Raw genomic sequence first — 21808 nt, 5'->3', positions numbered from 1 at the left:
CTGATTTGTGTGTCATCTTCACAAAATAGGCTGTTTTTCTTTTATCACATAAATAATTAAATTAATATTAACTTGTCATAAAACTTTTTTTATTGTTTTTTTGTGGAAGTTTTGTTTCTTTATTCAGTGTTTATTAGAAATTAAAACAGGAAGTGTTTCTAAAGTCTAAAATTCTTAAAAGCTTTGGTAACTAGTCCTGACAGGTTCAAGGTTTAAGCAGTATATACAAAATACAAAAAGTATATACAAAAATATATAGAAAAAACATTTAAAAAACATTTCTGTATTTTTCTAAATATTTCATTTAACTCCATTAAATTCTCAGTTTTCCAGCCTGAGTCTCCAGGATCTGTAGATTCACCCTGTCAGAGTGGAAGTAGTGACTCCTCTTACCTCACGTCAATCTTTGTGCGGTGACACAGAGATCCCAGCAGCCCAAACTGGGCAGCACTGGGAGGTGGGAGAGGCTGGGTGTGGAGATGATGGAGGGAGATGGGGGGGGGGTGATGTTAGCACTGAGCTTGCCAAATGAGCACATGAAGACAGTAATGTGATCTGGGATGAGTGACAGTCATATCGGAAACAAGACCATACAATACGATGTAAGCTCCCGCCCCGCTCCCCGCCTCCCGGCGGCCCAACTTCATCCACCCCCCCCCCCCCCTTACAGGACGGTGAGAGGCCGCTTGCATATTAAGAAGGTACCGACGAAGCGCAGCTGCCGGCTGCAGGCAGAAGAGACGGACAGAGACACACTGACCATCACAGACGGACACCAGTGGACTAAACTCTACCTCCAGCTTCTGTTGAACCGCTTCACCTCCGAGAGAAGAAGAATGGGACTGCACAGTGTCGAGGAGCTGGTAAGATCTGCTGATGTGCGGAAATGCAAATGGTAGCAATTATGAGAGGGAGAGGAGGAGGCGAGAAGGAGCTGCAGGAGTTATACTTCATCTTAAAATATGGAGCAGAGAAATTCACCTGAGAAACATGTGAATGGAAATTTTCTTCCCCAGAAGCTGGTGAATTAATTTTCTTGGGACGAAATCAAACAGAAAAATTTATTAAATATAATTTTTCTCTTATTTAAATTATAAAGTGACTGTTTAACATACAGTGGAGCAAGAATGAGCTCGTCATGTCACACAGGGCGCCGTGTTTCCTACCGAAGCCCAGAACGGACAAACCACACACTTTCGTATGTTTACGTTACCTAAAGGCCACATAGAGTCTAACACACACTTATTCAGCTAGTTGCAATCTGCAGCCTCACCACTAGATGGCACTAAATCCTTCACACTGCTCCTTTAATTCAATTGTTTTGCCTTTTATTGTACATGTAAAGCGTGTGTCAGCTGCCGTGACACTCTTCATTTGACTTATTTAAGATCTTAATGAAACATCATGTAAGATAAATATATAAGTTGCACATAGATACATCTCCATGTCTGGAGAAAAGGTGGGAAAAAGAGAAAAAGCTCAAATTTCTCCACTGAAATGAAACATTCACACCTGAAAAAAGGAAAACCAGATAACCAGGAAACAAACAAACCTTCAAAACAACTTGAAATTACCCCAATTATCTCTTAATCGATGCACACAACTTAATCCGAACCATTTAAATCACCTCATTTCGGCGCTTCATTATCCTTTTCTTTGAGAGCTTAAGAGACGGGCCGCCTCATTACAATTTAAGCCAAGCTAAAGTTAATTAAACGTCTTAAGGTAATTAAATAAAATACTGATTGCTATGGATCAAATGAGTAGTTTCAGTGATCACTCTTGTTACTGCACCTTTCATTATTTCTCATTTGATCTCGTCCCTCATGATTAAAGGTTCGCTCGAGTGATTCACGACAAGCTGCTTCCATCATGAGTGCTTCAGTAATTGGACATATAAACAGAAGTGTGTGTTAGTGTGGTGTGTTTACATTCCTCCGTAAACAGCAGCGCTCGGTTCTGAAACTGAGAGCAGCTTGTGTGTTAAACTCTGAACCGACACAAACTCTTCATTGAGTTTTTCCCGCTCTAAAGAAACTTCAGCGGCGTCCATTTTTATCACAGTTTAAATCTGTAATGAATCTCTCAGAGCGTTCAACCTCGTCTCTCCTCCAGGTGACCGGTAAGAGGTCAGAGGGCAAAGAGTCGGATGACTTCAAAGGGGGCGTGTACGAGGCGGCTGTCAATCAGGAGAAACGCGATGACCGCAGGTCCCGCGGAGACCTGGGAGTGGGCGGAGCTCTGCCAGAGGAGAGCGACAGCGGCAGCGAGCAGGAGGAAGTCAGCGTGGCCGCTCTCAATGTAAGAACTCATGATGATGATGATGATGATGATGAATCTTTACTCGTATGTGACTTTTCAAAATAAATGTCACAAAGTGCTTCAGATTAAATAAAAGTAGAAACAGTGAGAATCTCTATTTATCTATCTATCTATCTATCTATCTATCTATCTATTTATCTATCTATAATCTATCTATAATCTATCTATCTATCTATCTATCTATATATCTTTATCTATAATCTATCTATCCCACGATTTACCAGTAACAACAAGTAAAAGACAAGATCAGTAAAAGTTCAGATAAATGTAATGAAGGTATTTAAAGTGAAGGTACTCCACATGCAGAATGATCCTGTCAGTGTATATACAGTATATATATATATATATATATACTGTATATATATCATCATGTTATTGGATCAATATTATTGATTCATTAGCATGTGAAAAATTACTTTGATATTGTAGAAACTGCTTCATGTAGTTAATTTTTTATTTAATCAGTAACGTTGCATCATATTTTATAAACTGATCTGGTATCTGTGGAGTGACCAGTAACTAGCAGCTGGTGAACTTGTAGTTACTGGTTACTGGTGTACGATGGTCATCACAGGTGAATACAGGTGAGACAGTGTGTCGCTGCACTGGGACAAGCTTGACGTTAGTTGCTGCTTATGCAGAGCTTGTGTCTTGGTCCACGCTGCACCCTGGAGGCATTTGGGAGAATAACACCTTTTTATTACCTGGCAGTAATGTAGAATACCCCAAACCTGGGAGCACTTTACAGTCAGACCACCTTTATAAAGGATTTATAAATCATTTATATATAAATCATAAATAAACAATATAAACAACTGGTAAAAGGAGCCTCATACCAACCAGTTATAAAGAAGTAACCTTAGAGGATGAGGCTGAACAGCACAGAGACATGTGGGCTCAGTATTTGGCAGGAAACAGGTCACCGTTGCCCTTTTTATCTAATGTGTTATAACAACTTATAAATCATTTATAAAGCTGATTAATAAACTAGTTATAAACCATCCACAAATCCTTTATAAGGGGAATCTGATTGTAAAGTGATGGTTAGTTGACGTGTTGGAATCTAAACACGTCAAATTAATTTCAGGTTGTTGTTGTTGTTGTTGTTGTTGTTGTTGTTGTTGTGGTGGTGGTGGTGGTCGTGTGTTGAAGCCGTCTGTCTTGCCTCTGCCCCGTCAGACGGATAACAGCGGCCGGCTGAAGCTGGAGACGGTGGACGACCTGTTCAACATCCTGCAGCTGAGGAAGAGGAGGAGAGAGAGGAAGACGCCCGTCCACAAGAGGCAGCAGCAGCCGGAGCCTGTGGTGAGACTCTGGAGTCCAGACACACACATGATTTCCACAGCTGCTTCTCCTCATATCCAACAACACATGAGCTGAGCTGATGGAGCTGAGCTGGAGCAGCAGTACCCAAGATGCACTGCTCCCCTCACCTGCAGTTTATATATGTTTATTTTTATTTTGTCTTCCAGCCAGAAACTGTGGACGAGGAGTCGTTCCTGACAGCGGCCATGGAGAACAAGCTTCCTGTGGTGGAGAAGTACCTGAGTGACGGAGGAAACCCCGACGTAGCCGACCACGTGAGTGTCACACAGCGACGTCTGATTCTGAGGACAGAAACTCGTTATTTAATTCTCATTTTCGCAGATTATTTATGTATTTATTTATTTTAAATGATGGTTGTTGGTCTGTTACCGACGTCTGTAGAATATGAGCCGTAGATCACGGCGTCTACTTTCACCAGAGTTTAGAGGCGGAGTCACGTACGATCTCACAGGAATATGTAAAGGAAAGTGGAGGCGACAGATTCTGACAACAGTTAAATCATATTTCTACTCTGTGTTTTCACAAATGTATTAACAGAAACATCCGTCGACCTCAGAGGGTTAATGGACGACGTTTACATCTGACAAATTATTGTACTGTCATGAAAATATGTTTCTGTTGTTATTGATCAAATAAAAATGACTCGTATTGATCATCTGCAGTTCCAGAGAACAGCTCTGCACAAAGCCTCGTTCAAAGGTCACATGGAGGTCATGAGAAGACTCCTGCAGGCCGGAGCTGCCATCGAGAAAAAAGACAAGGTGAGAGGTTCAAAGACTCCACACGACTCACACACACACACACACACACACACACACACACACACGCATCAGTGTTACAGCTCAGTGTGTGTGTGTGTGTGTGTGTTGCAGCTGGAGGCCACAGCCGTCCACTGGGCCTGCAGAGGAGGCAGCCTGCCGGCCCTGCAGCTCCTGCTGGACCAGGGGGCCAAGTTCACCTCCAGAGACAAGGTTGGTCCACACACTTAGAGGAGGGGTTACTAGAGGTCACGCCTGCTGTCAGAGAAGAAGACGTGAAGCTACACAGAGTTCTTACTCCCTCCTGAGTAACCTACACCTGTGATTTCTACATGATTTCTTCTTCACCTCTTCTTGCATAGAACATAATAAAACAGTATTTCATGTCACAACGTTCAGAACTGAGGCGCCTTTTTGTCGTAGTGCAAACAGATCATTCGGCCCAAATGATAATTTTGAAAATGAACCTTTACTGATGTGGATGAATTGAAAGCAAAGTCTGTAGGTTCATAAAAACAGAGTAACGTGAGTGAAATAGATGAATGGAGAGTAAATGCCTAAAATGCTGAGTGGTATTTGTCGTCTTGTTGCTCTACTTTAACCAGATTTTAGAGGCGGAGTCATGTACAGTCTCACAAGAATATGAAACAGAAAGAGGAGAGTCGACAGATTCTAACAACATTCAAACCATATTTCTACTCTGTGTCATCACTGAGATATTAACAGAATCATCCGTCGACCTCAGAGGGTCAAAGACAAACAATATGTGCTGGTTTTGAAAATTCCTCACTCTGGCGCCATCTAGTGGTGGATTTAAAAAATGTCTTCTGCTTCCTGTCCTCAGCTGCACAGCACTCCTCTCCACGTCGCCGTGAGGACGGGACACTGCGAGTGCGCCGAGCATCTCATTCACTGCGGAGCGGACGTCAACGCCAAAGACAGAGTAAGAACATCACGTCACCTGCAGCGCGACATGAACATAAACTGACACAAACTGCTGCGAAATGTCGCGCTGCAGACGCATTGTATTTACACATAAAAGAATCAACAGTAAACACTCACAGTTTTATTTTAGAGGTAAATCTCTGGACAGTTTGTGCAGACTAAATAAATCTGTTAAGGAATAATTAAGTACCAAGTTGTTGTGGCAGTAAGAGCGACACTGTTTGTCTCATCCTGACTGAGAAACCACATCAATGCTAAATGTCTGTTCCCACCCCTCCCCCTCCCCCTCCCCCTCCCCCACGCTGAAGGACGGAGACACGCCCATGCACGACGCCGTGAGAATAAACAGATTCAAGATGATCAAACTGCTGATGATGTACGGAGCCAGTCTCAACACCAAGAACAGTGTAAGTACAGAGCAACGCCTCCGCACAGTCACCGATCCTCATGGAAATAACCAGAGGGAATATTTGTTGGGTTGTTAAATCTAGAACAACGTGCAGTGGTGGAAAAAGGACTGAGATATTTTACTGAAGTAAAAGTAGCAAATCCACAATGAAAAACGACCCAATTACATGTAAAAATCCTTCATTTTAAATCTCATTTCAACAAAATGTGTTTAAATATCAAAGTAAAAGAACTCATTGTCATTATTAAGTACTGCATTCAGAGCGTTTATTTATCATATAAACTCATATTACTGTAATTGACATTTACACTGAGCAGTTTCTTAGTGTTTACACTTAATGTCGACAAGTTACACTGTTTAATCTAAAACAATGAATATTTAATAAACTGATCAAATGTTTTACGAAATATTAATCTGAAAGGTAAAAAGTCAAATAAATGTGGAGTGAAAACAACAATACTCAACTACAATATTCAATAATATCAAATATATTTTACACCATATGCAATGTTTTTATAATAAAATTGAAAAAAAGGAAATATAATATACAGTATACAGTATGTATACATACAAATATATATAATTTTAAAATGTATTTATTTATTTATTTTATTTCTTATTTAACTGTTTGCTTACTTTACATTGTACCTGTGACGTGACAAATAAAACACAAATTACAATAATATAATTATGAATTATTAAAAAAAACAAATGAAACATATAATACAACAATATAATTATATCATATGTCGTAAAATATAATATTATCATATTCTAAAACTAATATTAAACTATACAATGTTATATAAACCCCTCCCCACACACATACACACCCTGATAATATCATTTATCGCCATATTTGGCCTGAACTGTGTCGAGATATTACATTTAAACCTGGTGGACGTAAATATAGAATATATTAAATATCATAAAATGTTCCTCAATAATTGTACATATGTAGTTTTGTACGTAAAATTTGAATCAGAAAAGCAACAAGTAACTTTAAAGAAAGAAGAAAAGTTTCACGGTCTTTAAAGAGAGTTTCGTATGTGTCTCTTGTGCAGGATGGAAAAACTCCACTGCAGACTCTGTATTCATGGCAGAGCGGAGCGAAGAGCCTCCTGTGCAACTTCAACGAGGAGAAGACCGACCAGTAAGAACCCGGCAGAACCCGGCAGAACCCGGCAGAACCCGGCAGAACCCGGCAGAGGCGCAGGAAGTGGCTGCCGTAGTAGAAAAAGGCAAAGTCTATCATTTCCACACTGAGGTTCACGGAGCGCACAGCTCTTCTCTTCATGTCTGTTCGTCCAGGGAGAATTCACAGAGCAGTTCACACACATTCAACCTTTAAGGCTGAGTCTGTTCCCTGCTGCTGTCGGCAGGCTCACACAGGCTGTTGTTAATAATGTGATTATTACCGCTGATTGATTCATTGATCGCCAAAATATTGCTGGACAATGTCTCGTGAAGATGTTTTTTTTCTTTTTTCTTCTTAATTTTTACTTTAAGCTGAGGTGAAGTCAGCGACGCTGCATCGAGAAGATGACCTATTTATTGATTAATGGCAACTGTCAGCAATGGATTTATCGGGTTTGATTTATTTATTTCAACAGGAAACACTTAATAACTGAGTGACTGATTGTCTAGAGTTATAATGTAGTTCATGACTTGTATAAAGTGACTCCAGCTCAGTGTGAGAAGCTGTCAAAAGGAGGGAGGAGCCTCCTCTGGCTGGTAGATGACGTGTGTTGTTATACTTGAACATTCAGACGAGTTTCACCAAGTTTTTTGGTCTTATGTGTTTGAAGATTGAGAGATGAGACAGGATGAAGGAAGTTTTTGGATCAGGTTGAAAAGAATCTCTCCACTTACAGATTATTCAGCCGTGTTTTTTGTTTCTTTTTGCCGTGGATCTACTTCTCCTCAAACCTGGAGGCTCAGATTCAGCTTCTGTGTTGAGGTTTGGTCGAGACAACCTTCAGACAAAAGTTCATCTTGGTCACATTTCCCCAGTTTCTTCCACCGTAGCTCGGCATGAGCAGCTGGGGTCAAAACAATTTATCCAAGGTCACCTCGGTGATACAGCGAGAGCTTCGACTGGCCCCCCAGCTCTGACCCTGACGTCCCAGCTGCCCGCACCTTTTGTTCTGCAGTGAAGATATTTTGGGAATGTGGACACTTTTCTCTCCAGAGTCGTAGACGAAAACACACACACACACACACACACACACACACACACACACACACACGAGTGTGAGAGGGGAAGAACTGAAAAGTGCCTGTTGGTTCAGAGCATGTTTGAAAAGTGTTTATATGGATTAAAATCCTGATATATGAAAGATAATCTGATTTATTTTTTATTGTTGAAGACGTTTGTACATTTTGACTTGTATTTATGGATTGACTGAATAAAAGATTTTGAACTGAAGCTGTTTCTGGTGCTGATGTAGCTACACGCTCAACACAAACAAACATGGCCACCAACAGAAGCTGTTCTCACTTTAAATGATCACTATGAAGTAGATGATAATTGCGCAATGTAATGGTGCGTCTGCCAAAACAGGAAGAGGGAAAAACGAGCCCATGAGTCGTCTGTGCAGCAGGTTGTTAAGACCCATGGTTACGTTTTGTTGCTAGGCGACATCTAGTGGTCATAGTAATGATGACAGGAGCAAAGGGAAAGACAGACACAGGAGAACAGTGTTCGATTCCCATGTGAAACCAGCTGTTCATATTGTTTCTTTGATCCATGTTGTTGTTATGGTAACCATTCTAAAGTCAACATGCTAACATGCTCACAGTGTTGGGGAAGCTAGCTTTGCACGCTACATCACACTGGAAGAAGTTGAACTAAAGCTTAGCTATGCTAGTTAGCTTAACTGAAGCTATGGAGAAAAAGTAGTTCAAAATATACTTTGGAAAAAAATGATGAAATTGACAATTTAGCGTGTGACACGTGACACAGAATTATAACAAAATGAAAAACAAAAAAGTCACATGCTGGCAAAAAATTCCTCCCAATTTATTGTTCACAGGTCACACCCAAACACCAAGATATCACTGATCATGGGAAAGTGCTGGAATGTCAGCTTTAGTTTTCTATACAATAACACGAGGTTTATCTATGATGATGATGTCGCCGTGTGAGCGCTGATCGACGGCCGCCCTCGGCTTTTAGACATGGCGCTACACAGAGGTCAAGTATGTGGTGGCGGCTGCCTGACGGATGTGTTTCCTGGGCGGCCTTCTCAGCGCTCGGGGCTGATCAAAGGGAGTTCAATTACAATAGAGAAGCAATGGTAAATTAAACATAAAAAATCATTCATTTTCTTTGAAGAAATTGTTTGTAGTTTCAGTCATTAATGACGTTAAAATGAAGGAAAAGTAATTAAACTACTTGAATGAATGTATCTGAACAGCAAACGCTGCAACATGTAGTTAGTAGTGTAATTACATGAAGTCCACGACTCCCAAACACTGCACGCTCACAATGTGTTGATGTTAAGCAGGTGTAATGTTGACCATGTTCACCATCGTAGTTTAGTGTGTGCATTTAGCTCCAATCTCTGCCTGGAGAGAACAAAAGAAGTGTCAAATGAAATAAAAGAGTTAGTGAATTTAGTTACTGAGGTTCAGTAATTCAAGCTGTATCAAGAGAAGATGCCTGCATCTTGTCTTAACCATCACAGCCCTGTACAAACTTGTAAGAACAACACATGCACATACTGGTAACCAGCAGGGCTGGAGAAACCTGCTGCTGGATCCCAGGTCAAAGACGTGTACTGTTGTGACAGAAGATTTATGGCATGTTTTTGTATTCTTGCCAACAAACCAACAAGTGTTCCTTCCCCGTGTGCCAGGATTTTCCTTATAATTTGTTTAAATTAGTTTTAGGGATATAAACAGTTTATTATCACCAACAGAATCAACAGAAATATTGAAGGTGCTGTTCCAAAAGAGAATTTAAACAACAGTCAAATGTTAATGTTAAAATACTCCTTCTCCATCATGGTCTGCATTTACACTCTGCCCCTCCCAGATTAGTTTCACCTGTCCCTCATTATCCCTCCCCCTCTGGTGTATTTAGCCTGTTTTCTTCTCTCAGCGTCAGTTTGTGTCTGTTTCAAGTGTTTCAGCAGTTTTCATAGTGTTTTAGTGTCTTCGTCTTCTCCCTGCTGGACTCTTCTGCCTTTTCCTCTGACTGATTACCTGGGAATCAACCTTTTCTTTAGTAAAAGTAAAAGTCTGTTTGTGAATCGAGGATCTGTGGTTTCTCCTGTCTATTTCATTGTGTTATCATCTTCTTTTTTATTTTCTTTTTCAGATCTCGAAGGTCGTCATTGTCTTTGCTCTGAATTCCTCCTCTGTCTTCGGGCCTCCTCAGATTTGCAGACTAGGACATGTGAGTGGACTCCACATTACTGCTGTGTGGATTTAATGTTATTATTGTTCCAGGTCTATAAGAGTCAGTGAAAAGACCAAGGTCTGTATCTTTGGGTCTGGTCATGTAACATGCTGAAAAAGAGCCATAAACTTTATCATTATCTGTCTTTACTTTGTTGGATCAACAACTAGGACCTCTGATTTGTCCTGATTCACTTTGACTCATCTAGAAAACAGATGAATGTCGTGACTGTAGATACATTTTATTTTGGAGGTTTCCTCATATTCAAGGCAAGTTTATTTACACAGCACCATTCAGTCACAAGGAAATTCAAAGTGCTTCCCAGAGACATGGAAATACATTAAAATACAACATTACGACAACATTGAAATAGCATTTAAAAACAAATTTCAATAAATAAAAATACAAATATTTGAATTATTCATAAAACCAGGACGGAAACTTGGGACTGCAGCGAGAAAAGACATTAAAAATATATATACATATACATATAAAATAAAAGATATATATATATATATGAAGCCTGGAACATTTTCATATATGGACATACTGTATATGTGTAGCCCATACAAATATTATGCGTGTGTGCTTATATAGTAGACATAGATCACTTTCTGGAAAAACAGATATGTTTAATATTTTTGAGAAATTAATTTAAAAAAACATGTATAAGCATATAAAATGTTAATGTATGTTGTTTTAATAAATTGCATATATAAATTAAATATATATTGTTAACATATATGATCACATGTTATACATATAAGAATCCATCATATAGATATTTAAATAATATGCACATATACAAATTTTACTATGGATATTTCATATATGTTATAAACTACTATCTTCATATATCCAGAGTATGTATATATGTGATAATAATATAGATGACGTATGTGGTAACATCTCTCTTGATGTAGACACTGTAACAGACAGTGACCTGATATTAATCTGTCAAATCTTATTTATTTTTATTATAAATCTGTTTGACCCTGGTCATTGTTTGAAATCATTTGAAAATAAGATATAATGACGTCATGTTCACTGAAGAGAGTTCGCTATAGGCTTTCAACTAACAGTTATTGTCATGTGTAAAACCTACATTGTTTTTCATTATTATTATTGTTTTGTTTGATATGTTGCTTATGAATTCTTTATTGGGAAAATTTAAAAAACATAATTGCTGTGGATAAAGCCAGGCTACCTTTTTAGCCTGTGTGCTAAGCTAAGCTAACGGGCTGCTGGTTGAAACCTGAAAAAAAAGCACATTTCTCAAAATTTGTTGAATGAAATAATTGGGAGAGATTTTTCTTAAGAAAAGCAAAGTTTGTTATTCACCAAACTTTTTGTTTTATTAGCAAAGAGCGCTTCAACTCCAATCTAATTTATAGATCCACATTTCGACTGCTACTGTTGTGACTTGGAGGAAAGTTAAACCTCAGTTTCTGTGTTAGTCCATTATCTTACAGTATATATTTGTTCCCAGTCCTCAACTACAGCATGGCTGTCAACATCCTGGGAGTGGCAGTGATGATGGTTTTCTACCTGCTGGTTCTCGGGGTCGGGATCTGGGCGTCTGTCAAGTCCAAAAGGGAGGAGAGCAAAAGTGCAGCTAACAAGATGGACATGGCCCTGCTGGGAAACCGAAGCATAAACAAGGTGGTGGGGGCCTTCACAATGACAGGTGATGTATTATTGTTGTGGAGGCTGTTGCTGCACTCTTTGAATTTAGGGAACAGGAAATACAGGTGACACTAAAGCTGAAGAATGTCAACAGACCAAAACCTGCAAACTGTGCTGACGACCGTTTTCAATAGAAAACTAAACTGTACCTGCTCCTCCTGTGAACTCATGGCTCTGTTTCTATGTGCTTGTTCGTCCCGTAGCCACGTGGGTTGGAGGATGTTTTATCATGGGATTGAGTGAGATGACTTACACCCCCTCCATGGGACTAACGTCAGCCATAATCCTGTTAACAGCTTTCTCTTTTTGTTTTATTTTAGGTAAGTATTGATGATTTATAATAAAAAAAAACCTTTTGATGATGTCTGTATATTTAGAACTAACAGTATTTCATTCAAAACACATTAGCGTTAGCTCGCTGTGTAACAATCTCAAAATAACAAATAACCAAGTTCAGAGGGATATTAAAGCTCCTCCAGTGTAAAGGTCTGTGTCCATGTGTAGTGTGATTATAGATCAGCTCTAGCTTCTATATTAATACTGTGAAAGTATCAAAGCCTCAGTCCACAGAGAAATGCACACAGCCTGTATTCAGAAACTGAGCCTTAAAACCAGCCGTCAGGACTTCTGGAACTTTGTGATGTCACAACAAAGCAGTCACCAAGCCCCGCCCACCTGGACCCACCATCCAAACCTTGCAGGATTTGGTTTCTCTGAGTGTTTTTACCTGAAATCTGCTTTATTTTTATTGGATCACTCAGAAAACAGTCAGCCAATCAGAAGAGAGGCTCAGAGCTTCCTCTCTTCTGATTGGCTCACCGACCTGTTGTTACTAGAGCTCCAGAGAGAAGCCTGAGAGAGGAGATGTGAAACTACACTGAGATGGGTTTTGGTTCTTAAAACCACAAATATATCTAGTTATGGATATCAAAACTATAATATAGGACCTTTAAAGGAGATTTATTTCAACAGGAATTGCACACAGAACAGATTGCAGTTGGAATAAAGTCAATTATCACTGGTTGTATTATGGTTGTTAAACCATTTTGAGTTTTTTGCATTTATTAAAACTTTCCCAGGAGCTAGAAAAGCACTTAAGAAACACCAGTGTGTAGTTAGGACAGGTAGTCAAGACATTTAGTAATGCATCCGCTGGCTGTTACATCACGCATAGCTTCCCTTGATGGTTGATGACGACTCATAATAAAACATGATGAGATGTTGGTATCACATACAGATTGCATGTCAGTAGCAGGTAAACACGGGGTCTTTCTTATTTATGTTAATTATTGAAATGATGACCCTTTACTGTTTTCTCTTGAACATGTGTCTGCATCCTGCCAACAGCATAACAATCTGTCTTTTATTTTGAAGGTGGTCTTGTGTTCGCCAAACCCATGAGAGACAACGAGTATGTCACCATGTTGGACCCTTTCAATGTCAAGTATGGGAAAGCAGTGATGGCCCTTCAGTCACTGTGTGCACTGCTGATTGATTTGTTGTGGTTGGCAGCAACACTGATTGGTTTAGGTACAGTATGTTTGCACTTTACCCATGTCTAGCCTCTGGTTTCTATTGTTACACTGTTGTAGTCAAGTCCACCTGAACTGAGTCAGAAACCAGGGTTTACAAGAACCTCTTCAATAATGAAAAGCTTTTTACTAGTTCGAATAAAAAAAAACATGTAAACACTGTCACATTATGGGGATTCATTTTGGGACTAAACCATCAGATTTTAGGGGAAATCTTTGCTTTTTGGTAAAGGTTTAAATGAGAGCAGCTGAAGGTTTTTGGGAGCGTTGGTATTAAGTATGTAGTGCTTAGTCAGGAATTTAATGTAAGTCAATAAAATGATGTAACAAACAATAAAATCGTCTCCTGTGTTGGTAACAGGTGGCACCACAAGTGTGATTTTGGATTTGTCCTACACTGTCAGCATCTGGATCTCTGTCATCGTCGTCATTATCTACACACTGCTGGGCGGACTCTACTCTGTGGCCTACACTGACATCATACAGCTCGTCCTAATATTCATCACCCTGGTGAGTTCAGTAATTATTTTAATTACTTTCAGTAATGATATAGTTTCATATCTGTAGTTTTAAGACAGGAGGAAGCTTTTGATTTATCAGTTTCAAAGTGTTGAGTATTGATTCCCTTCAAATGAAATATTCTCTTTGGGACAATCTCTGTTCAATAACAATAACACAGTGATCACTGGAAAAGAAAACTAGCTGTTATTCAATTCAAGCACAGAAGTCATGTCATTTATAAATGGTATCAACTGGTTTGTCGTGCTCTTTTTTATAGATTTAAATTTTTACTTTTTAAGTTGTCAATGGCTCCTCAGACAAACTCACATCTATATCTCTTTTCCAATTATTCCATATTTATAGGTAAATACATGAGCACTTGAGGACCAAATGAAGTAAATCAAATCATAGACCTCCAACTAAAAATAAATAAATAATAAATAAGTAAATAAATAAAAAAATAAAATACAAAACAGAGAAACCAAACCAGTCCAAACAACTACAATTAATCCATATTTAAGTATTTGGGTTACTTATTTCAGGTAACTCATCAGCTTATTTTATATTATTATCCTGCATACTTATTTGTCTTATTCATCTTCCGTATCGAAAATTCGGTGCGTAACTAGTGCCGCAGCTTTGAGAAAACCCAGACAAGATGTATATCAGTGCAAGCAGCTATTTCAGTTACACAAAATTGCAGTTTACAGTTTGTGTCATTTTTAGACCGTTTCAGATTTTATAATGGGTGTGTATTGCACGGAATGTTCAGAGCTAGAGTGGATGGCATCATCGCTAGAGTGGGAGAAGCTCTAGAACTCCTCTAAAAAAATTCTGTTTAACTCGTCCTCACGGCCACATATTTCAGTCTTCACACATCGTGGCTTCCTCGGTAGTAGACAAATTCGTGCTGTTTCTTAGAAAGTGTCTACCTTAGCACAGAGACTTACAGAATTTGAATAGTGAGCCTCAAAGTGATGGGAGTACCCTCCACCTCTCCTATTGACTGCAATACAAATTCAGGAGCTGATTTCCAGAGAAAAGCAGAAATGACCCGTTTTTGTAACTTGCTCCTGTTTCCACATTTTTGGCTCTAGAAACACCAAAGCCACATTATCTGTGCACAAAGATCTTGTGACACTCATGGTACGCTCATGGTTCTCATAGGAGTTACCGTTCTTTTCAAAAATACCAGTTGTTTGAGAGGCTCGCCAAGACAAAATCTCACTCAGCTGTGTCAGCTCTGTGTCTTCCAGCTAGACACAGGTGTTCAAAACAGCTCATTAAGAGACTCTTTGACCTCTGTGATGTTTACACACATAGCCCCACACACACACACACACACACACACACACACACACACAATACTTATGCAGTATCCAGGGAGAAATGGACAAAGCTGATTCTCATTGGCTAATTAGACTCATTAACTCTTACCGTTATTACTCTCAAGTATGAGAGCATCTATAAGGCAAATCAGCACTGTGTATGTGTATGTGTTCATGCCTTTCCATGATTGTGAGGACAATTTTGTGAAGAACCCATTTTCGTACACATATATGTACACACATACACACGTGGACAAAATTGTTGGTACCCTTCCGTTAAAGAAAGAAAAACCCACAATGGTGACTGAAATAACTTGAAACTGACAAAAGTAATAATAAATAAAAATTTACTGAAAATTAACTAATGAAAATCAGACATTGCTTTTAAATTGTGGTTCAGCAGAATCATTTTAAAAAACAAACTAATGAAACTGGCCTGGACAAAAATGATGGTACCCCTAGAAAAGATTGAAAATAATTTGACCATAGGGACATGTTAAACTAAGGTGTGTCCTGTAATTAGCATCACAGGTGTCTTCAAACTTGTAATCAGTCCGTCTGCCTATTTAAAGGTTGAAAAGTAGTCACTGTGCTGTTTAGTATCATGGTGTGTACCACACTGAACATGGACCACAGAAAGCTAAGGAGAGAGTTGTCTCAGGAGATTAGAAAGAAAATTATAGACAAGCACGTTAAAGGTAAAGGCTATAAGACCATCTCCAAGCAGCTTGATGTTCCTGTGACTACAGTTGCACATATTATTCAGAAGTTTAAGGTCCACAGGACTGTAGCCAACCTCCCTGGACGTGGCCGCAAGAGGAAAATTGATGACAAATTGAGGAGACGGATAATACGAATGGTAACCAAAGAGCCCAGAACAACTTCCAAAGAGATTAGAGGTGAACTCCAAGGTCAAGGTACATCAGTGTCAGATCGCACCATCCGTCGCTGTTTGAGCCAAAGTGGACTTAATGGAAGACGGCTGAGGAAGACTCGACTGTTGAAAGCAAATCATAAAAAAGCGAGACTGGAGTTTACCAAAATGCATATTGACAAGCCACAAAGCTTCTGGGAGAATGTCCTTTGGACAGATGAGACAAAACTGGAGCTTTTTGGCAAGTCACATCAGCTCTATGTTCACAGACGCAAAAATGAAGCATACAAAGAAAAGAACACTGTACCTACTGTGAAACATGGAGGAGGCTCGGTTATGTTCTGGGGCTGCTTTGCTGCATCTGGCACAGGGTGTCTTGAATCTGTGCAGGGTACAATGAAATCTCAAGACTATCAAGGCATTCTGGAGCGAAATGTGCTGCCCAGTGTCAGAAAGCTTGGTCTCAGTCGCAGGTCATGGGTCCTCCAACAGGATAATGACCCAAAACACACGGCTAAAAACACCCAAGAATGGCTAAGAACAAAACATTGGACTATTCTGAAGTGGCCTTCTATGAGCCCCGATCTAAATCCTATTGAACATCTGTGGAAGGAGCTGAAACATGCAGTCTGGAGAAGGCACCCTTCAAACCTGAGACAGCGGGAGCAGTTTGCTCACGAGGAGTGGGCCAAAATACCTGTCGACAGGTGCAGAAGTCTCATTGAGAGTTACAGAAATCGCTGGATTGCAGTGATTGCCTCAAAAGGTTGTGCAACAAAATATTAAGTTAAGGGTACCATCATTTTTGTCCAGGCCAGTTTCATTAATTTGTTTTTTAAAATTATTCTGTTGAACCACAATTCAAAAGCAATGACTGATTATCATTAGTTAATTTTCAGTAAATTTTTATTTATTATTACTTTTGTCAGTTTCAAGTTATTTCAGTCACCATTGTGGGTTTTTCTTTCTTTAACGGAAGGGTACCAACAATTTTGTCCACGTGTGTATATTGACAGACACACAAACCATCTCCACCTTTGGATATTCACCTTATAAAAAATCATAATTTTGGCATCTAATGTTTCGAAGCACTGTACTTCAATTAATATGAGCTACTTTTTCAACAATTTTAGCATTGTGGTGAGGTGATCTTTTCAGTAGGACTCGTAGTTTTCCCTCCGATATCCCATTTTTGATGAAGTTTCATCTTAAAAGCTGTTGTCTGCCTAAGAAGACAGAGGGGATTGTGTGTGCGTGTTTCCCTCCTCCCCCTGGTGGCCACAGTCGCCAGTGGCAACCAGTGTCTCAGCAGGTGCTATTCAGCAGGTGTTACTAGGCAGAAATGGGCAAAGCTGATTCTGATTGCCTAATTAGACTAATTAATTCTTAGCCTTTTAACTCAGGTATGAGAGCAACTTTAAGGTAAATCAACACAGTGTATTTGCGTGTACTTCTATGTGTTGATGTGTGTTTCTTTGCATGTGTGTACATGTCTTTCTATAATTGTGAGGACAATTTTCATTAAAAAAACTTTATTGTGAGGTCCTGACAACTTCAAAGGGCTGTTTGAAGGTTAAGATTACGCAGTTCCAAACACCACGCACACACATACATTGAAAGATGCACCAACACCATCACGACCATATAGATATTAACTAATGGATAAGTGTCTCAACCTGGCAAAACAAGCTTTTTGGAGGCTCTATAGTAGACAGCTCTACTGCCACACACATGCATATTGAAAGACACACACAAACACCATCTTCACGATTTTGATTAACCTTCAAAATAAAAGTCTCAACATGGAAAGAAAGAAAAAGAATCCCAAAAAGGTAAGAGGTAAGGTAGGTCATAAAAGTTCGATCTTAAGAAGCTATTGTCTACATGGGGATATAGTGGTATAGCTTTATTACAGATGAACTTCTTTAAGGCATGTGTACATGTGTGTATACATGTCTTTCTGTGGTTGTGGGGACAAATTTGTGTTTGAAACCATCAGTGTGAGGTTATTTTTGGCCAGTCGTTCGACAGCTTCAAAAGGCTTTTTTGAGGGACACCTGAGCGTGACTTGAGGTCAGTGTCAGGATTACACTCTCTACAAATAGAGTGAAACTGAAAGTAACATCTTTGTACATTTTGGAACGTGAGGAGTGAAGTAAAAGCACCTAGCAGTAGGAACATTCAAAAAGTTCAACCAGGAATTTTCTAGTTATTATTATATATTGTGCATAAACAAACAAACAAAAAAAATCAATTATAGGCCTGTTGTACTGAATTGCATTGGATTGAAACAGATGTAACTAATAAAGTGATATTAACTTTATGTTTGTATCTGTAAGAGGTGTGGGTTTCCCATGGTTAAGTTTTCATGGCCTTGGCTTATTTTGTAGTTCAAGTAATTTATACTAAATACGTCTTCTCACTTCAGTGGCTGCCATGTTTTTCCTTGTCTTTGCAGTGGACCTGTGTCCCCTTTGTCTTCATGAACCCCTCCTCCCTGGACATCACCCAGACGGCCCTGAACTACACCTTTCAGGCTCCATGGATCAATAAACTGGAGAGCAAGTTTGCCTGGACGAACATCGATGGTTTCTTATATCTGGTAAAATCAAGAAGATTAACGAGCTAATCTTGTTAAAGTCATTATAGTCGATTTAATAGAGTAAGAAAACAACACTGCTGTTTGAATTTTGAACCTGAATTCAACATGTTATTACAGTTTGAATATTCTTTTTCTCCCCACGTTTGTACGAATGTTCAGATGTCGATTATAAAGTGTCAAATTTTTTTTAAAATATGACTGTTTTACTTTCAAGTCACTGGGAAGTCTGGGATACCAGTCCTTCCATCAGAGGACCTTGTCAGCTTCGTCCTCGTCTTCTGCCAAGATGTCTTGCTTTGTTGCTGCTTTCTGTATCCTTATTTTTGGAATACCTCCAATCCTTATTGGGGCAGTGGCTGCATCTACAGGTAAAATAAATAAACTGATGTTTATTCAAAACAATCTGGACTATGATCAGGGTTTAAGAACTCCAGAACTGCTGAGACCTTCAAGAACCTAAAGACAATCAGTCAATAGAATGATTAGATTAGAAAGATTAGATCTAAATTCATCAAGGACGTAGACTCATCCGCAAGAGTGGAACGTTTTTGCTAACTAGCTTACAGCTAACATCAGTACAGTTAGTGACCACAGACTGTAAATAAAGATGGACGTAGCCTCTGTGACATCACCCGCAGGTTTTTGAGGAGCAGTTTTGAAGCTCAGAGTGAGCTGCCCCGCCGTCGCCATCTTGGCAGTGCCTGACTCCGCTCATAACTCCCAGCTAATCCAAAAATGGACAAACTAACTAACCCAAGCCCAATTTATTTGCTGGCTAATTAGGTGGTTAGCAAGCTAAGCTATGCACGCCCTCAATCCTCCATAACTTTAGTCCTTAATAAAATGTAAACAGGTGAGTTGTATAAACAGGTGTCATGAAGGAGGGAAAATATATCTTCTAGAAGAACCAAAAAACAGTTTTTGGACCCAGCGCTCCGGCTGTATAACATGTTGATTTCTGCTGTAAAGTTGGACATTTTAACATGGGAGTCTATGGGGACTGACTCACTGTTGGAGCCAGACTCTAGTGGCCATTAGAGGAACTGCACCTTTTGGCCACTTGTTAGTAAAATATATTGGATGTTTGGGAGGAACAAACCCAAGCAGTCCAAGTCCTGAGAGTATTGTTTCAGACTAACTGTCTTCCATTTGTTTATCCAACCGTCTCCTATCGTGTCAGACTGGAACCTCACTTCTTATGGTTCTCCATCTCCCCTGGATCGTGGAGAGGGAGCCATGGTCCTGCCCATCACCCTGCATCACCTCACCCCAAGCTTCATCTCCCTCATTGGTACCGGAGCCATCGCCGCTGCTGTCATGTCATCAGCGGACTCTGCTCTACTCGCCATAGCCTCCATCTTCACCTCCAACATCTACAAGACGATCCTGAGGCCTCAGGTGGGGAGAGAGGCTGCGGGAAAACTTGAAGAGTAGAATGTGAAACCTTATAGATTCGTTGCAACTCATTTTTTCATGCTATTTCATTTCTACTCAGGCGTCACAGAGAGAGATTCAGTGGGTGATCTATGTGTCTGTGGTGGCGGGGGGCCTGGCCTGCACAGCACTCACCAACCTGAAGAACAATGTTGTAATACTGCTGTTATTTGGTAGCGAGCTGGCCTACATCTTGACCTTCTCTCAACTCATCTGCGCCTTGTTCTTCAGCATCTCCAACGGTTATGGTGCTGTTATCGGCTGGGTGACAGGGCTGGTGTTAAGACTGCTGAGTGGAGTCCCATTTCTGGGGGTAGCGCCAGTCATACACTTCCCAGGATGCACTCTTGAGGACGGCATTTACGTCCAGTACGCTCCCATTAAGACCATTGCGATGCTTGCTGCCTTCACTGCCAACTTGTTGTTCTCGTACCTGGCGTCGGTGCTCTTCAACAGAGGCCTGCTTCCTCAGTGGTGGGATGTGTTTGAGGTGAAAGCCCCGCCCTCGCCACGACCGCTTACACCAACAGACGCTGAAGAAGGACACAACAAGATGGAGAAGTTGGATGAGAAACAATCTCATCAAGAAGCTTCAGAGCCAATGATTAGCACCACGTGTTAAATGTTCTCTGTGTGTCAGAATATCTTTACAGTTGATGTTTAAGTGTATGTCTTTAAGGGGATTGACCTACAGATGATGAAGGGTGTCACTGTTTGTCTCTGGTCTCTCTTGTTCCCTCCTCTGGGCCTCCTGTCATGATTCCTGTCTCCTGTCTGTTCCCTGCCCACTGACACACCTGTTCCTCATCTGATCCCTGACATTAATTCCAGCCCTTTTTCCCCCAGTCAGATCTCAGGCCATGTCGACACGTGTAGCAACGACTGTCCATTGAAGAAAGCTGCAAAGAGATTCTAAAGTGAACTCTTAACTGTGATGTGTTTCTACAAAGTTCATTTGAATATTTGACATGACAAGAACAGACCTGCAACTGTGGAATGACAGAAGTAATGTGAAACCACACCTATGTGTCAACTGCTTGAAGCAATAATCAATGTACACGTCAATCAGAAATCAGGTTGTTACCGGTTCTTTAGATTCAAGTGTTTGAGTCTCATTGTCCTCATACATTTTTGGCAACACTGTATTTGTATCACCAGCACTTCATAGGAGCTGCAGCTTAAGATAAAAGTATTGATTGATATTAAAATTCAAGATGGACACCTAAGACACCAATTGTCAGCAACTACACCAACTCTTTTAAATGGTCTAGTTTTTAATTCTCTAATGTTTCCAAGGTCCTGTTTTATTGTGTTATATGCATGAATAATGTGTATTCTTGTGAGACTGTGTGACACCTGTCGTGTGTTGCCATTTTTACCTTTTCTGTCTGACAAAACAAATAATGTATAATAAGAGACTTCCTGGATAAACAAAATAAAATAGAATAATGTGGCCCCACAACCTCATCAAGCCTTAATCTGCCAAAACCTTCATATAATAATTAATTATTCATGTCTGTAAAATGTCAGAACACTGTAAAAGCTCAATTTCCCAGAGAGAGTAGATATATTCAAACTGACTCTTTGTCCAACCATTGGTCCAAAAAGCAGCATCATTACATGTATGAGGCCTGAACCAGCAGTAACTAGTTTGGCATTTCTGTTTGAAAACAATTAATTCATCAA

At 39.9% G+C, this 21808-nt stretch overlaps 2 protein-coding genes across 2 annotated transcripts; both read left to right on the top strand.

Moving 5' to 3' along the window:
- Window positions 1-821: 821 nt before the first annotated feature.
- On the top strand, window positions 822-6917 carry LOC111224223 (ankyrin repeat domain-containing protein 1-like). Its single transcript, XM_022748645.1, has 9 exons — window positions 822-863; window positions 2116-2301; window positions 3502-3627; window positions 3795-3902; window positions 4311-4409; window positions 4521-4619; window positions 5251-5349; window positions 5660-5758; window positions 6825-6917. The coding sequence occupies exons 1-9, from the start codon at window positions 837-839 to the stop codon at window positions 6915-6917; spliced, it is 936 nt and encodes a 311-aa protein (XP_022604366.1). The 5' UTR covers window positions 822-836.
- Window positions 6918-11668: 4751 nt separating this feature from the next.
- Window positions 11669-20744, top strand: LOC111224222 (high-affinity choline transporter 1-like). Its single transcript, XM_022748644.1, has 8 exons — window positions 11669-11852; window positions 12055-12171; window positions 13226-13381; window positions 13745-13893; window positions 18545-18688; window positions 18903-19056; window positions 19869-20086; window positions 20184-20744. The coding sequence occupies exons 1-8, from the start codon at window positions 11669-11671 to the stop codon at window positions 20742-20744; spliced, it is 1683 nt and encodes a 560-aa protein (XP_022604365.1).
- Window positions 20745-21808: the final 1064 nt, after the last annotated feature.

Source organism: Seriola dumerili, unplaced genomic scaffold (assembly GCF_002260705.1).
Source record: "Seriola dumerili isolate Sdu_G_001 unplaced genomic scaffold, Sdu_1.0 BDQW01000127.1, whole genome shotgun sequence".
In the NCBI taxonomy this organism is placed as follows: Eukaryota; Metazoa; Chordata; class Actinopteri; order Carangiformes; family Carangidae; genus Seriola; species Seriola dumerili.
This window is presented reverse-complemented; position numbering and strand designations above follow the sequence as displayed.

Coding starts and splice junctions, on each gene's coding strand:
- LOC111224222 (XM_022748644.1), top strand. CDS start 11,669: ATGGCTGTCAACATCCTGGGAGTGGCAGTGATGATGGTTTTCTACCTG. Junction 19,057..19,868: donor GGCAGTGGCTGCATCTACAG/GTAAAATAAATA, acceptor CTATCGTGTCAG/ACTGGAACCTCACTTCTTAT. Junction 20,087..20,183: donor AGACGATCCTGAGGCCTCAG/GTGGGGAGAGAG, acceptor ATTTCTACTCAG/GCGTCACAGAGAGAGATTCA.
- LOC111224223 (XM_022748645.1), top strand. CDS start 837: ATGGGACTGCACAGTGTCGAGGAGCTG. Junction 3,903..4,310: donor ACCCCGACGTAGCCGACCAC/GTGAGTGTCACA, acceptor GATCATCTGCAG/TTCCAGAGAACAGCTCTGCA. Junction 5,759..6,824: donor GTCTCAACACCAAGAACAGT/GTAAGTACAGAG, acceptor TCTCTTGTGCAG/GATGGAAAAACTCCACTGCA.